General features: G+C 34.8%; 1 protein-coding gene across 2 annotated transcripts in view; it reads left to right on the forward strand.

The window, feature by feature from the left end:
* LOC131843251 (paired box protein Pax-1) overlaps window positions 1–16,616 on the forward strand; it is a 45,003-nt gene continuing 28,387 nt past the window's right edge. For both annotated transcript variants that reach the window (XM_059191876.1, XM_059191885.1), the window contains exon 1: window positions 1–181. In XM_059191876.1, coding sequence (XP_059047859.1) covers window positions 100–181 — 82 coding nt within the window. In that variant the 5' untranslated portion in view covers window positions 1–99. The remainder of the gene's footprint in view (window positions 182–16,616) is intronic.

Raw genomic sequence — 16,616 nt, forward strand, 5'->3', positions numbered from 1 at the left:
CGTTCTGGCTGAGGTGAACGTGCGGGTTCGATCTCATGCAGTGTTCCGTCTTCGGGTTTCGTTGTGGGTTTAGTTGGGGTATGTGTGGTGTTTAGTGCCATGATGCTGGGCGGCATGGATGGCAAGGAGTATGGGGCGCTGCACGCCGCTGCAGCCGCCGCTGGCTACGCTATGGAAGCTGGTGAGTTTTTGCTTACTCTTCTTCATATCCTCACATCTCGCTTTTCATTACCAATTCAAACAGGGATCGATATTACGACGGCCTGAGCCGAGGTTCGAACCCCTAGCGGTGCCCTCACACTAAAGTCGTACCTATACGGCAGGCGGGAGTTTGCCTTCAGCCGCTCCATTAGTCCTTCCTTCGGTTTGGGGTGCCATCTGCACTCGCTCTATATCATCTGGTGACGCTGTAAAGGCCAGCTGCGGCTAACAGCATTAGAGTAGTCCGAAAAATTGCATTTTTTTGGACTACTCTAATGCTGTTGTTTTAAGTTGTCTTCTATAATGTCAATGACAAGAACCTACTGTAGGTACTGTACAGTATATCAGGTAAATAAAGTAACCAAACCATGGTCAAACCTTCAAGGGACTGTTAAAGAGTCAGGCTCCTCTGTTGTCAACAGTATATTAGGGATGTTATGGATATGAAATTTCTGATACGGATAGGTTTCGGATATAGGAATGTTTATTACACCGGATACGGATACGGATGCGGATATGAAATTATTTCGGATTATCCGTTAGTTTCGGATAATTTCAGTTACGGATATTATTTTTTTAAGGAATTTCAAAAGTAAAATACAAATGGTTACATAACGTGTCTCAATTACGCTCCGCCCCTATCCGATATAATCCGACACATTTATTTCGGATTCAGTTACGGTTACGGATATTTTTTCATATCCGATAGTTTCTGTTACGGTTACGGAGCTATTTAACATCACTGCAATATTACCAACCTACCTACAATGACCTACATAACAACTAGGTATTTTCTTAATTTCTAAATTATAAATATACGTTTTGATTCTACAAGTAGGTTCAATATTTTGAGTCCTAAATGCTCAGTGATGAATAGAAAATCATTTATTCAAATAAACTTAATTTAAGCACTTTTGAATAGTCATAACAAAATTATTTCTTTAATCTACCGCTCATTCAGAAAGCTGTCTCATCACAAGAAGAACGAGCAAGAAACTTGTGTGTTGCTCTTTTAAATAATCATTGTAATTTCACATTTTACATGTCGAAACGTGTGTATGATGAAAGTAATGGGTAGGCACTTAGACAACAAATAGAAATACAGTTGGTACTTGATATTAGAGTGTCTGATACAATATAGAGTCAGGCATAATCCACCAGACCCTCAGAACCAACCGTAGTAGGTAGGTAGGAATGTTTACTATAAATATTTACTTTTTTACTACCTATATTAAATTCAAAACAAAAATACTGGAACTCAAAAACTTATACGTCTTTAGTTTCGTTTTTTATTTTTAATACTTTTAGGTATATGGAAGTAAGGAATCACATATTCTCTCCTTGTATTGTATAAATAACTAGCTGTACCGGCAAACGTTGTTTTGCCTTAAAATAAAAAAAAATTAGGGGTGGACTAACCCTAACATTTAGGGGGATGAAAAATAGATGTTGGCCGATTCTCAGACCTACTCAATACGCTCACAATTTTTTTTAATATATATCTTTATTCATGTAGGTCTATTACAGACTTATGATATGTCAAATCTACCGTCAGTTTGAAATTATTACGAGATGAGAAGAACTGACAAGAAACTCAGCTCGTATTCTTTTCAAATTAATATTATACACGTTTACAATAATGCAGAGTCGTTTAAATTCAAATTTGGGAGAATAGAGTGACCACCAGCATATGCTATTGCAAAAGCAAATAGTCTAATCAGTGGTAGATATATTATTTATAGCCGAATTTCGACCACTGGGTTACCACTAGTTAGAATAGAATAGAAAAGAAAATAATTTATTCAAATAAACTTAATTTAAACACTTTTGAATAGTCATAACAATTTTTTTTATCTACCGCTCATTTGGAAAGCTGTCTCATCACAAGAAGAACCAGCAAGAAACTTGTGTGTTGCTCTTTTAAATAATCCTTGTAAGTTTACATTTACAAGTCGAAACGTGTGAATACAAACTACCAACCAGCACTAATTTATTAGGCTCAAATATAAAAACACAATTAGATTAAATCAGTCGTAATGATAAGAGCAGACCAGTCCCCACAAGCAGCGCGTTCACGAGTATGACGGATGAGCCAGCCATCATTGCATTCAACCTTATTGAAATAGGTATCGTAGATACTGCTGAAATGATTAGCTACCTACATACTATGATTATTATACCTACATATATAACTACTTGTATAGTAGATACATGTGGTCGTTTATCGGCAATTTACGTCACATCACTTGTAGTCGGTGGTGTGACAATTGTGACATTATCAATTTCATTAATAACATAGACCTAAAGTAAATAAACATTGTACTGATTACATTATATATTATTACTTGCTGTTCCGACAAACGTTGTTTTGCCATATAAATTAATAACGCTATAAAAATAGGGGTTTGTGATAGAATGGTGAAAATTTTGGATTGTATGTTTTGTGTTTTTTTAATGATACATAATAAAAAAATGTTTCATTCATAATTTAAGAGCTGTGCTCTTGTCGGTGGAGCTCCCGCCACCTTCCACGATCTTCCATCAGTCCTTTTAGCTGTTGATACGACACGACTCCAACTTTTTCTTTAACTTGCTTGATATAGCTGTGTCTCGGTCTTCCCCTTCCTCTCTTTCCATCTATTTTTCCTTCTATAATGTTGTTAATTAGTTCGTCGTGTCGTATCAAGTGCCCCAACATTTTCCCCCGCCTATTCTCAATAATATCTATGATCTGTCTCTTTTCTCTAATCCTCTCAAGCACTACATCAATTTCTTCAAAAAAATGTAAATAAAAAAATTTGCCCACAATTGAACAAAATAGGGTTAGGGGTGGACAACCCTTATCACTTTATTAATTTTGTGTTAACGCATTTTAAATTAAACCCACACATTATTTCTGAATAACTTATAAAAATGGGTAATAAAAATATTAATTTCCAAAAGTGCCACAACGCTATTCAAAAAATGCAATAACATGGCTACTTCGGAAATGTCAAATTTGACAACAGACTATAGTCCAGGAGAGAATACGTTATCGTATCGTATCGTATCGTATCGAGAATCGAATACAGTGCGTTAAATCGTATTATATCATAAGTAGTATCATTTATTACATGTATATATTGTATAACAACAAGTTAAGTTACATAACAACCATTTAGTAAATATGAATTCTAAAACAACAGATCCATAACACTGACAATATTATCTGATTACACTAATAATGAGTGCGTAGCGATTTCTATGTTGATTATCACATGCCTCTACTTTTTATACTGTAATTATTTATATAAAAAAACATCTATTAAAAAGAGCAACACACAAGTTTCTTGCTCATTCTTCTTGTGATGAATCTGCATTCCGAATGAGTGGTAAAATCAAGATATGACTATTCAAAAGTGCTTATAATGAGTTTATTTGAATAATGATTATTTCTATTTCTATTTCTAACAGCAAAGAAATAGTCATCGCCATTTTGTTCCGTGAAACTTTTCATGATGTCATATTTTCTATATATTTTTAATAATAATCTAATATATTTTTTTTATGTAACTGTATTTCAGTTACAATCCATCAGCCTATTATCAAAATCAACTTTATTCGTGTAGGTAAGTAGGTCTATTTCAAATTCTCATATATGTCAAATCTATCGTCAGTTCGGAGTGCTATCGAGAAAAGAAAGAACTGACAAAAACCTCGGCTCTTATTAGAATAGAATAGAATAGAAAATCATTTATTCAAATAAAGTTACATTGAAGCACTTTTGAATAGTCATTACATTTTTTTTAATCTACCGCTCATTCGGAAAGCTGTCTCATCACAAGAAGTACGAGTAAAATAAGCTTTTTTCTTTGTAAAAAAGCTTATTATAAAATTGAAGAATTTATAAATGATAATAATGTTTTTGTAGAAAATATCTAACTTAAAATTCATAGCGCTGACAATGTTATCTGATTGAACAGAGATTAAGTGCGTAGCGGTTTCTATGTTGATTGTCGCATGCCTAATACTTGTTGTTAATTAAATATAAGTAAATCAATATTTATTTAAAAGAGCAACATACAAGTTTCTTGCTCATTCTTCTTGTGATGAATCTGCATTCCGAATGAGCGGTAGAATAAAAAAAATTGACTATTCAAAAATGCTTATATTAAGTTTATTTGAATAAAGATTATTTCTATTTCCTCAAATACATTAATCACACGAGTACAAACTCCCTAAGTCCCATATAACTATATACCTGTAGTTACACAATCGGCATAGATACAGCGGTTGTTCTTGGAAAGTATGTCCCAATACTTTCCAACAGTTGTGGCCCAAATGAGATGACTCAAATGAGCGGCATCCAAGAAGTAGGTGAACAAAGGAAGGCAGGTGGACGGTCACTCTAGTTTTAGTCACGAACGCGAATAAGTTAATTTAGTATAAGACGAATCAATCGGTATTCCTAAATTGTAAGTTAGAATTTAAATAAATAAATTAAATGAACTTTCTTTGCTTTTAAAAAACCCATCACCGTCAGAACGTAATTCATTTGTAAATACATACATAATAAAAAAAGAAAATACGCAAAGCTATACAAACAATCACACTTTTTTTTTCTCTTTATTTATTTAGGAGCTTAGCACAATAGTGAGCATGTTGGCTTCGTGTTGACTACTTATCTTATCAATTACATAACATCTAAACTTTAAATTACTATAAAACAAATCTTACCTACTTTTATCTACAAATTTGTAAATTAATACTGATTGTTTTGATACAGGTTCTGATAAAATACATTGAAAGATTCCTAAATTAATTTTGTTTAAATTTATTTTTTTCAGTAAGATTTGCCTTTCAGTGTTGTTCTTGACGCATTCCATCAACAAATGTTGAACATCATCAATACCACAAGTTTGATAGAAATAGAAATAGAAATAGAAATAATCTCTATTCAAATAAACTCATTAAAAGCACTTTTGAATAGTCATATTTTGATTCTACCACTCATTCGGAATGCAGATTCATCACAAGAAGAATGAGCAAGAAACTTGTGTGTTGCTCTTTTTAATAGATGTCCCTTTTTATATAAATAATTACAGTATAACAAGTAAGAGGCATGCGATAATCAACATAGAACTCGCTACACACTCATTATTAATGTAATCAGATAATATTGTCAGTGCTATGGATTTAAAGTTTTTCTATAAAAACATTATTATCGTTAACGAATTCTTCAATTTTATAGTAAGCTTTTTTGCAAAGGAACTGTTTCATTTGACATTTAAATCTTTTTTCTGGCAGATTTATAACAGACTCTGGTATTTTATTGTAAAACCTTACGCAATAATTAGAGGAGTCTACTCTTTTCATCAGAAATCCAAATTTGTTTGATGGAATGTGTCCTGAACGCAATCTAAGTGCTATGACTACATACTTCAGACTAAGGTTAATGTTTTGGAACCATGTGATACGAGGAGGTTCACTTTGCATAGTTCTGTACCACATGCCCTTTTCTGTTGATCTTTTATCAATCAATCAAATCATTTATTCGCAGAATACAGTACTTATATGTGTATACAATATTAAATATAATGTCCAGTGCATTCAGCCTGCATACAGTCGTGCAATTTTTTATATATTTTTTTTTTATATTAATATATTTATGTCATTCTGATTAGTCTATAATTAAATTAAAATAAACATGTCATTGGAATTATTGGCATATATAATTACTATAGGTTATGCGTTAAATGACTAAATTCCATAATTTTTTTAACACTATGAAAACAATGTGCCAATAGCCATTTAAGGCAAGGAAGGCATTGGATGCGAGCAGCGCAGGACCGATCGTCGTGGAGATCTTTGGGGGAGGCCTATGTCCAGCAGTGGACGTCTTTCGGGCTGCAATGATGATGATGATGATGAATAGCCATTTGGTTAAATTTAATTTGAAAGCTCGCTCGTTCAACAATTTTAATTTGTCAGGCAAATTATTGTAAAGACAGACAGATATGTATTAAAATATTCTTGCCACATACCATGACATTTTATTTTAAATATATATAACTCCTCTGTAAAGTCACATGCTACCGTAATAAAATTGCGTAATTGCTAGTCTGGCTAGCTGATCTGCCAACAATCACACTTATACATATAATTGCACCATGCGAGGAATCAAACCTGCGAGCTTTATTATACGAGAGTGCAGATGGCACTCCAAACTAAAGGAATTAAGGAGCGGCTGAAGGTCAACTTTAGTCTGAGGGTACCGTTAGGGGTCCGAAGCTCGGCTGAGGAGGTCGTAATTTCGATCCTCGTTTGAAATGGACAGGGGAACGATCAGAAAGGAACATTAGAAATGTTAAACCGTTGCTGATGAGACTATTGATGCTAGCTGATATAGTTGAGCATAGACCTTAGGAAGGTCTACCGTAATATTATGTGGTTCTACCTTTTGTGTTGTGTGCATTATCTAAATATATATAACTCAAAGGTGACTGACATAGTAATCTATCAAAGCACAGCCCAAACCACTGCTCGGATCGGGCTGAAATTTGGCATACAGGTAGATGTTATGACGTAGGCATCCGCTAAGATAGGATTTTGATTAATTATACCCCCAAGGGGATAAAATAAGGGATGAAAGTTTGTCAATTTTAAACCGATCTGGCTGAGACTTTGCATGCATAAAGCTACTATGTCTTCCACCCCTAAGGTGATAAATTAACCGGAGAGAAGCCGCGGGCAAAAGCTAGTCTTATATATAAAATTCTCGTGTCACAATGTTAGTTACCATACTCCTTTGAAACGGCTTGACCGATTTTTATGAAATTTTATATGCATATTCAGTAGATCTGAGAATCGGCTACTATCTATTTTTCATACCCCTATGTGGTTGGCGTATGGTGGTTGTCCACGCCTAACAATATTTTTTTTTTATTTTGGCAAAATTATTTATTTATATTTTGTTATTATGTGTCATTAAAAAATACATACAACCCAAAATTTTGACCCTTCCATCACCAACCCCTATTTTCTATAGCGTCATTTGGGGGAGGCCTATGTCCAGCAGTGGACGTCTTCCGGGCTGCGATGATGATGATGATGATTATTAATTTATATGGCAAAACAACGTTTGCCGGGACAGATAGTTTAAAAAATCGGCAATGCGTCTGCGCAACGTTGCACTATGTAGTGAGGCGCGGGCGCGGCGCAGTTATCGACAGTTCAGAGGCCGTCAGGGGTTATCGATGGCGATAAACGACGCGCGTCACTAATGTTTGTACACAACATTAATTGGTAAAAGCGTGAATAATTAATCTCATATTATATATTGTTACATCTAAATGACGGCCTCGGTGCTCTAGTGGTTTAGCACACCGCTTTACTATCCGATGGTCGTAGGTTCGATTCCTCGCGCGGTACAAACATTTGTATTCATGAGTATGATTGTTTGTATCGGTCTGGGTGTTTTCTATGTATAATATTTATTTATTTAGAAAAAAAATATATCCATGTATGTATATCAATTGTCTAGTATCCATAATACAAGCTCTGCTTAACTTGGGACTAGATGGCGCTGTGTAAATTGTCCTGAGATATTATTATTACTTTTCTGTTTTTCTCTTCTTTTATACATTTAAGAGAAGGTAATACTCACCTACACGGGCCTTAGCCAAGTGTGGGAGAGGTTGTGCTGGGTGAAGATATTGTTGAGGAGGTTAAGAATTTATTATTATTATTATTACATATATATATATATTTATTATATCTCCCTTTTTACGGGGGTAATATATTCAAACACGCGAGCCTTAGCCAAGCATGGATGAGTTATGTGATGAAGATAGAAATTTTCTGACTATTCGGCATGTGTTTAGTATGACGGCTTTTTGTAATAGGTCTATTGTAGAGGAGGTGATTAACAACGTGTCTAGGTGTTTGTTCAGACTTTTTGGTATAACTCCTGTGGATGACAAAACTATGGGTACTATGTGGATGGTGTGTGCTTTCCATTGTTTTAAGAAGGTAATACTCACCTACACGGGCCTTAGCCAAGTGTGGGAGAGGTTGTGCTGGGTGAATATATTGTTGAGGAGGTTAAGAATTTATTATTATTATTATTATTATTCTCTATATAATTACTAAATTGCGCATTTATGAAAAACAAAAATTCATTTATTTCACCGTCTTCGATACATAGGTACTACTCTAAACTTTCTTAAATCTGTGTTGACCTACTGAATTACGGATTTTGTAAAAAAAAAGTTCCAGCTGTTTATGATTGACACCCTAAACAGACAAACAGACATCGCTTTATATATATTACGTATATGTAGTAGGTACCTAAAGATATAGATAAAAAGACCAGCTGTGTCCGCGAGTCATTACGCGTGTTATATGGAGTAACAATTTAATCAATAATGATTAAACCTAAATACATAGAAATAGAAATAATCTTTATTCAAATAAACTTAATATAAGCACTTTTGAATAGTCACTTTTTTTTTCTTTCGGAACTCATTCGGAACGCAGACTCATTACAAGAAGAATGAGCAAGAAATTTCAGTGTTGCTCTTTTAAATGAGGACAATAATGGACCACTGTCCTTTAAATAAACACTTGTACATAATAGGTCCTGGCACTCCTCCTTGTCGGAGCTGGTTTGAAGCTGAAGAAACCGCTCACGTAATCTTGAAGACTGGAATGGACACAAAACGCACTAAAATCTTTGAAATGTTCCGTGAAGCCTCTAAAGAAATATAATAATAATAATAATCTGGGAAAGATGCAGAAAGCGGTGCTCTTAGGTTCTGCCCGCATTGTACGCCGGTTTCTCTTCCTGGGGCCCTGAACCCCGGCCGACTGTGCTTCTGCCGAGGGTAAGTTGCCAACTCCTCTCCTTAAGAGGGGAGATGAGATTTTTTTGGAAGTTAGGAATAATAATAATCTCAGGATAATTCGCACATCGCCATCTAGACCCAAGTTAAGCTAGTTAAAGCTTGTGTTATAGGTACTAGATAACTTATACATATACATAGATATTTTTTTTTGTAAATATATACATATTATACATAGAAAACACCCATACAGATACAAACAATTATACTCATGAATACAAATTATTTGTGTCGTGCGAGGAATCGAACCCGCGACCATCGGTCGTAAAGCGGTGTGCTAGACCGCTAAACCACCGAGGTCGTCAATATGAAAAAGTTTTTTTTAATGTTTTCGAACTGTAGCATGCATTCTTATATAGAGTGCGTATATTATAATATCAAGTGATAACTTTAAGTAGCTATGACGTGGTCGAGAGTCTTGAGTAGTCATGCTCACTAAAATGTCCAGACATGTAGCGGCGTGGTGGGCCGGGTCATTGGGCTCCCTAAAATATGGTCGAGCGCAGTGATGGCTGGCTCATCCAACATACTCGTGAACGAGTGCTGCTTGTAGGGACTGGTCTGCTCTTATTACTACGACTGATGTAATCTTATTGTGTTTTTATATTTGAGCCTAAATAATTAAGTGCTGGTTGGTAGTTTGTACTCACACGTTTCGACTTGTAAAATGTGAACTTACAAGGATTATTTAAAAGAGCAACACACAAGTTTCTTGCTTATTCTTCTTATGATGAGACAGCTTTCCGAATAAGCGGTAGATTTAAAAAAAAATTGTTGACTACGCCGCTACATGTCTGGACATTTTAGTGATAATCTAAAATAATTCCTTTTACTATTTATATATATATATATATATATATATTTTATTACACACATAGTTGTGTTACAAACACCATTACTAACGATCCTCTCACCTTCCCCAAGTATACATTAGGTAGTGAATGAGTGGTGTATATAAAGGGCAGGTCGGCAAGGTGTCAGGGAGCCCACTATCAGAGGGGTCGTGATAATCGGCCGCGGGTTATCCAGCCACGAGCCAACATACACACACACATTTAATTATACGCCGGCCATATCAATACAGTTTAATGATCAAGTTATTTTTATAGTTAATTTGCGATATTATAGAATAACGGATAAAATAAGTCCTATATTTTGATAATTTTAACTTTTTTTACATAATCAGATGGTAAGTGGTTGTTGAGAGCAAAGGTTGTTGAAGATAAAAACACCTTTGCCAAGCTAATTATATATTTAACCTAGCTATTGCCCGAGGCTTCGCTCGCGTTAATGTATCCCCTTAGAGGTGGAATTTATCAAAATCCTTTCTTAGGGGATGCCTACGTCATAGTAGCTTTATGCATGCAAAGTCTCAGCCCGATCGGTTTAAAATTGACAAACTTTCATCCCTTATTTTATCCCCTTGGGGGTAGAATTAATCAAAATCCTTTCTTAGCGGATGCCTACGTCATAACATCTACCTGCATGCCAAATTTCAGCCCGATCCGTCCAGTGGTTTGGGCTGTGCGTTGATAGATCACTATGTCACTCACCTTTGAGTTATATATATTCAGATTATAACAGCGTATAACGTTTAAGAGAATATTGTGGTACTTATGCATTGGTATTAAGTACCATGGGCTCAAACATAAAATGATTATTTGTTGCTAGCAACAGTGGTAAACGTCATCTAAATAATCATTTATTTAACTTCAATGCACAATGTTAATAACCCCATTGCACTAGTCAAGTCTCCACGCGGTTTCTCCTAAACACCCCCTGTTGGCGACCGAACTTTTTGACCCCCCCCCCCCTGCAGAGAGACAAAGGTGACAAAGAAACGAAGAAAGATAAAACAAGACAAATAAAGTATAGATCTAAAATGTCCCTAAAACGAACTCTCTGTCCTGACCTGGTAACCATAGGTTTTGCGGTTGAAACAGGTTCATTAGTGGTGACGAGGAAAACGGGGGTGTTTGTGAGGAAGATAATGATGGCGAATGAGGAAAAATCGTGATTGGCGGACAAGATGAAGTTGAAGGAATGGAAGATGAGTGCGGATGGGAGTGAGGACTCGTGCATGATATGAGCAGGCTTCACACGATCCAGACTGACCTCCATTTTTTTACCCTGGACTTCAAGAGTGACGGTTTTGTCACGCTTACATAAAATGTCTATGTACAAATGTATATTCTTGCGTTATTTACAATGGTGGCATGGTTTAACTACAATATATAATTATTTTTTTTCTTCTATTATTTTTATTAAGAATGATTTTAATTAAATTTTGGTAACATTAAGATTGTTGAGTGAATATGTCGCTGCACGCGATCGCACCACCACTGGGCTGCTACTGAAAATCAGTGTTTTGCTCGCTGAGCAAATTGTTCACTGAGTAGCTCAACCCTTTCGTATCCCTGTGGCACCTAATATGTATTTTAATGTTTATTTTATGTTTTTATTTTATGTGGAAGTTAAAGTATTATGCGTTGTTTTTTTTATAATTATTTACTATTCTTATGTGTTATTTGAATTTTGTTTGTACTATGTTTGTTATCGGGATACGAATAAAGATTTTTATCTATCTATCTATCTATATAAGTCGAATAATAGGTGTATCAGTACAGAACCGATTAGCTCTCATCTCTGACAGGTTATAATCCGTCTCACCACGTCGCTAGGCAACGGTGTTGCCGCGCGCTATCCGTAGAATCGCCACAAGTTCTTTTTTATATGTCACTAGCTGTCCCGGTAAACGTTGTTTTGCCTTAAAATAAAAAAACAAATTTAGGGTTGGACTACCCCTAACATAGGATGAAAAATAGATGTTGGCCGATTCTCAGACAAAATTTCATGATTCTCATGAAATTTTGTGAGCGTATTGAGTAGGTCTGAGATTCGATTTCTCGCATGGTACAAAAATTTGTATTCATGAGTATTGTTTCTTTCGGTCTGGGTGTTTTCTATGTATAATATGTATTTATGTATTTACTAGCTGTCCCGGCAAACGTTGTTTTGCCTTAAAATAAAAAAAAATTTTGGTGTGGACTACCCCTTACATTTAGGGGGATGAAAAATAGATGTTGGCCGATTCTCAGACCTACTCAATACGCTCACAAAATTTCATGAGAATCGGTCAAGCCGTTTCGGCTTTCGACTTCGCCCGCTTGGAATTTACCTTTATTTGTCTAAAATATAAGTAGCCTAAGTTACTCCTAATTACATCAGCTACCTGCGAATAAGAGACCATTCAATATTGGTTCAGCTATTAAAAAGATTAGCCGGAACAAACAGACAGACAAACAGACAAAAATTATAAAAAATGTTATTTTGGTGTATGCACCATATTTATATTCATATGCATGTAGTAAAAAACGGTTATTTCAATATTACAAATAGACACTCCAATTTTATATATATAGTTTATATTTATATATTTTTTATTTTTGCGCACTTATAGTGTTTTTGTCTTTTTTTAATTATTAACTATGGTTTTAGCAAAATGCTATACAAACAGCACAGGTGGATGTATTACACTTAGTGCAATATACTGGGGGGAATGGGGATTGCTAGTAAGTAAGGTGAAGTGATTACCCCACTGTTAGCAATGTACCATGTCAGGTTGACCTCCACGCGGTCCCTCTTAAACAATCTGTTAAATTCCTGATGATTTTGCCACGATAAGCTAACTATCCTGACCTCATTCATATTAGTACTAATTGGTAGTTTGTATTCACACACTTAAACTTAAAAATGTAAAGTAATAATAAAATTATTTAAAAGAGCAACACACAAGTTTCTTGCTCTTTCTTCTTGTGATGAGACAGCTGTCCGAATGAGCGGTAGATTAATAAATGTGATGACTATTCAAAAGTGCTTCAATGTAAGTTTATTTGAATAAATGATTTTCTATTCTATTCTATTCTTTTAACTATCTACCACTGGTGCCACTGGTCCATTATTGACGACCTCGGTAGTCTAGCGGTCTAGTACTCCGCTTTACGACCGATGGTCGCGGGTTCGATTCCTCGCACGGCACAAACATTTGTATTCATGAGTATGATTGTTTGTATCGGTCTGGGTGTTTTCTATGTATAATATGTATGTATTTACAAAAAAAAATCTATGTATTTATATCAGTTATCTAGTACCCACAACACAAGCTTTAGCTAGCTTAACTTGGGTATAGATTGCGCTGTGTTAATTGTCCTGAGATTATTATTATTATAAACCATTATTTAAAAAAATATCCATTCATGTGTTGCGATTCCGAGGGACAGTTGAAGATTGGTGTATAATATAAGTGAGGGTGTACAGGTTGTTTGTTTATTTAATAAGACGGGCTACCGCCCTCATATTTGCCGTCGGCTCCGGCGCGGGAGAAACTCGAGATGCGGTCGGTGCAGGCGCAGAACAAACAAACGGACAACCAACGGTAATAGTAGATATACAGACCATAAATCTGTACAGATCATAATGAGAGAGACATGGCCTAGTGGTTACTACTGTGACTTCGCTGTAAAGTCTTGAGTTCGATTGCTGAAACCATAAAGTATTAAATACTCGCTTTTACCGGCGATTTCGCTGTCATGTTTTTTTAAATAAAAAGTATCCTATGTTAACTATAAGAACTCCAAGAATTTGTGTAGAAAATTTCATAATGATCGGTTCAGTAGTTTTTGCGTGAAAGCGTAACAAACATGTTACACATGTATAATATTAGCACAGTTAACATAATTGATATTAGAATGTAGTACGTGTCAATTTCTATTTTTAGAGATTGTACCGTGAGATAGAATAGAATAGAAAATCATTTATTCAAATAAACTTAATTTAAGCACTTTTGAATAGTCAACTTTTTTTTTTAATCTACCGCTTATTTGGAAGCTGTCTCATCACAAGAAGAATAAGCAAGTACATATTGTGTTTTTATATTTGAGCCTAAATAAATTAGTGCTGGTTGGTAGTTTGTATTCACACGTTTCGACTTGTAAAATGTGAACTTACAAGGATTGTTTAAAAGAGCAACACACAAGTTTCTTGCTCATTCTTCTTGTGATGAGTCTGCGTTCCGAATGAGTGGTAGATTAAAAAAATATGACTATTCAAAAGTGCTTGTATTGAGTTATTCAATTCAAAAATCATTTATTTTGTAGACATTTTAGCAGCTTATGAACGTCAAATTTTTACATTCTAATTTTATTTTTTTCCCTACCGTCCAGTTCGGTATATAGATTCAATTGAGAAGAACTGGCAAGAAACTCAATTGAATTACTTTTTTTTTAATTTTAATAAAGATTATTTCTATTTCTATTTTCTAAGTTACTCTGGGATAACATAGCATTATAAGTGTTTGAAATCGGTGCAGTAGTTTTAATCGTTACAAAGATACATCTGTTCAGTTTACAAACACTGATTAGACTATTTGCTTTTGCAATAGCATATACTGGTGGTCACTCTATTCTCCTAAATTTGAATTTAAACGACTCTGTATTATTGTAAACATGTACAATATTAATTTGAAAAGAATACGAGCTGAGTTTCTTGTCAGTTCTTCTCATCTCGAAATCATTCCCAACTGACGGTAGATTTGACATATCGTAAGAGTCTGTAATAGACCTACATGAATAAAGATATTTTGAGTTTTGAAAATACTTTCTTGAAGACCTCGGTAGTCTAGCACACCGCTTTACGTCCGATGGTCGCGGTTTCGATTCCTCGCACGGCACAAACTTTTGTATTCATGAGTATGATTGTATCTGTCTGGGTATTTTCTATGTATAATATATATTTAAATTAGAATTATCTAGGTATTTGTATCAGTTATCTAGTACTCATAACACAAGCTTTAGCTAGCTTAACTTAGGTCTAGATGGCGCTGTGTGAATTGTCCTAAGATTATGAGATTATTATATTACTTTCCTCTATACACTAGTATACATGTAATATAATACACTATTAGTAAAATTTGTTATATGACAATGGACACCACAGTCCTAAGTAGCTGTGCCAACATTGAATAAAGTTACAATGTCTGTCTGTAAACTCAGTCTGTTCGTATTGTCAATATTTGGATAAAGTATAGTAGATATCAGACATTGTAATAAGGACTTTAAATGTTTGAATATAAGGGCAAATTTTGCTATTTATATGTTGTCAATTGTTAGGTAGATAGGTTGTTTCAAGTTGTTTCGAGTTATCATCAATCAGCGCCAAGACCACGTCAATGGGTGTACACCATTTGTTTTATCTAATGCTTTGAATTTATTTTTATTTGTTTGTTCATAATTTTTTCTCTTTATAGAGCTATTGTGATATTAAGTTTTATTTAAAGCCTATGTTATTCTGATGTATATGCTATGTTACTGTAAAGCTCCATCTAAAATCCGTTCAGTAGATTTTACATCAAAACATCTATCTGTACATACTCACAAACTGTCGTATTTATAATTTTAGTAAGATATAATATAAATATTTTACTTTGTTATTAGTTTAAAGGAATGAAAATTCACAAAAATTTTAAAGGTAGTTTTGCGTGAAAGTGTAACAAACATCCATACTCGCAAACTTTCGCGTACGAAGTATAATCAGTAATTATTCTCAATTCAAACAAATTAGTAAAAAAAAATTACCAGTACCAATCTTATAAAAATAATCTCAGGACAATTCACATAGCGCCATCTAGAGCCAAGTTACGCTAGCCAAAGCTTGTGTTATACGTACTAGATAACTGATACAAATACATAGATTTTTGTAAATACATACATATTAGACATAGAAAATACCAAGACCGATACAAACAGTCATACTCATGAATTCAAATGTTTGTGCCGTCGAATCGAACCCACGACCATCGGAAGTAAGGCGGTGTGCTAAACCACCGAGGCCGTTTATAAATTTTTTTATATTAGTTATATTATCTATAAAAAAATCTATCTTGAAATATAACCAGTAAGCAATCTCACTTTAATAAAATGAATGAAAAAACTCTACTTATACCGATGTAATGCTGGATAAACGTCTTTATTATTATTATTACTCAAATACACCGAGATGCAACGGTACAGAAGGTGCTGTGAAATCGATGGCGCATCAAGAGGTTGATCTCAAACAGTGGCATCGTCGAGTGGTCAGTGTTTACCGATAAATTCGGCCGGCGAGTGGCCCGGCGACCGGCCCGGCGACGGACGACCGGTAGCGATTGCTGCCACGCTCTTTTGAAAAGCAAACCTCGCCCGAAGTGATGTTCCGTGTCGGCGCAGATGCCACCTACAACCCGCTGGCACAGCTGTACACAGGGTTGCCAACTAACTCTTTGCCTCGTACTAAGCAGGTCAACAATCTCGAACATTGGCTCTGTATAATGAATCATTATTAATACGTGAAGCAAAAACTTTGTTTTTAGAGCAAAATTTCGTAATATAAAATGATGAAATAATTTATATAGTATATAATAAAGTCGCTTCCGCTGTCTTTTCGCTTAGATCTTTTAAACTACACAACAGATTTTGATGCATTTATTAGAAATAGATA

This window comes from Achroia grisella, unplaced genomic scaffold, assembly GCF_030625045.1.
Source record: "Achroia grisella isolate CSIRO2021 unplaced genomic scaffold, CSIRO_AGI_Agris_v1 utg1086, whole genome shotgun sequence".
NCBI classification, from domain to species: Eukaryota; Metazoa; Arthropoda; class Insecta; order Lepidoptera; family Pyralidae; genus Achroia; species Achroia grisella.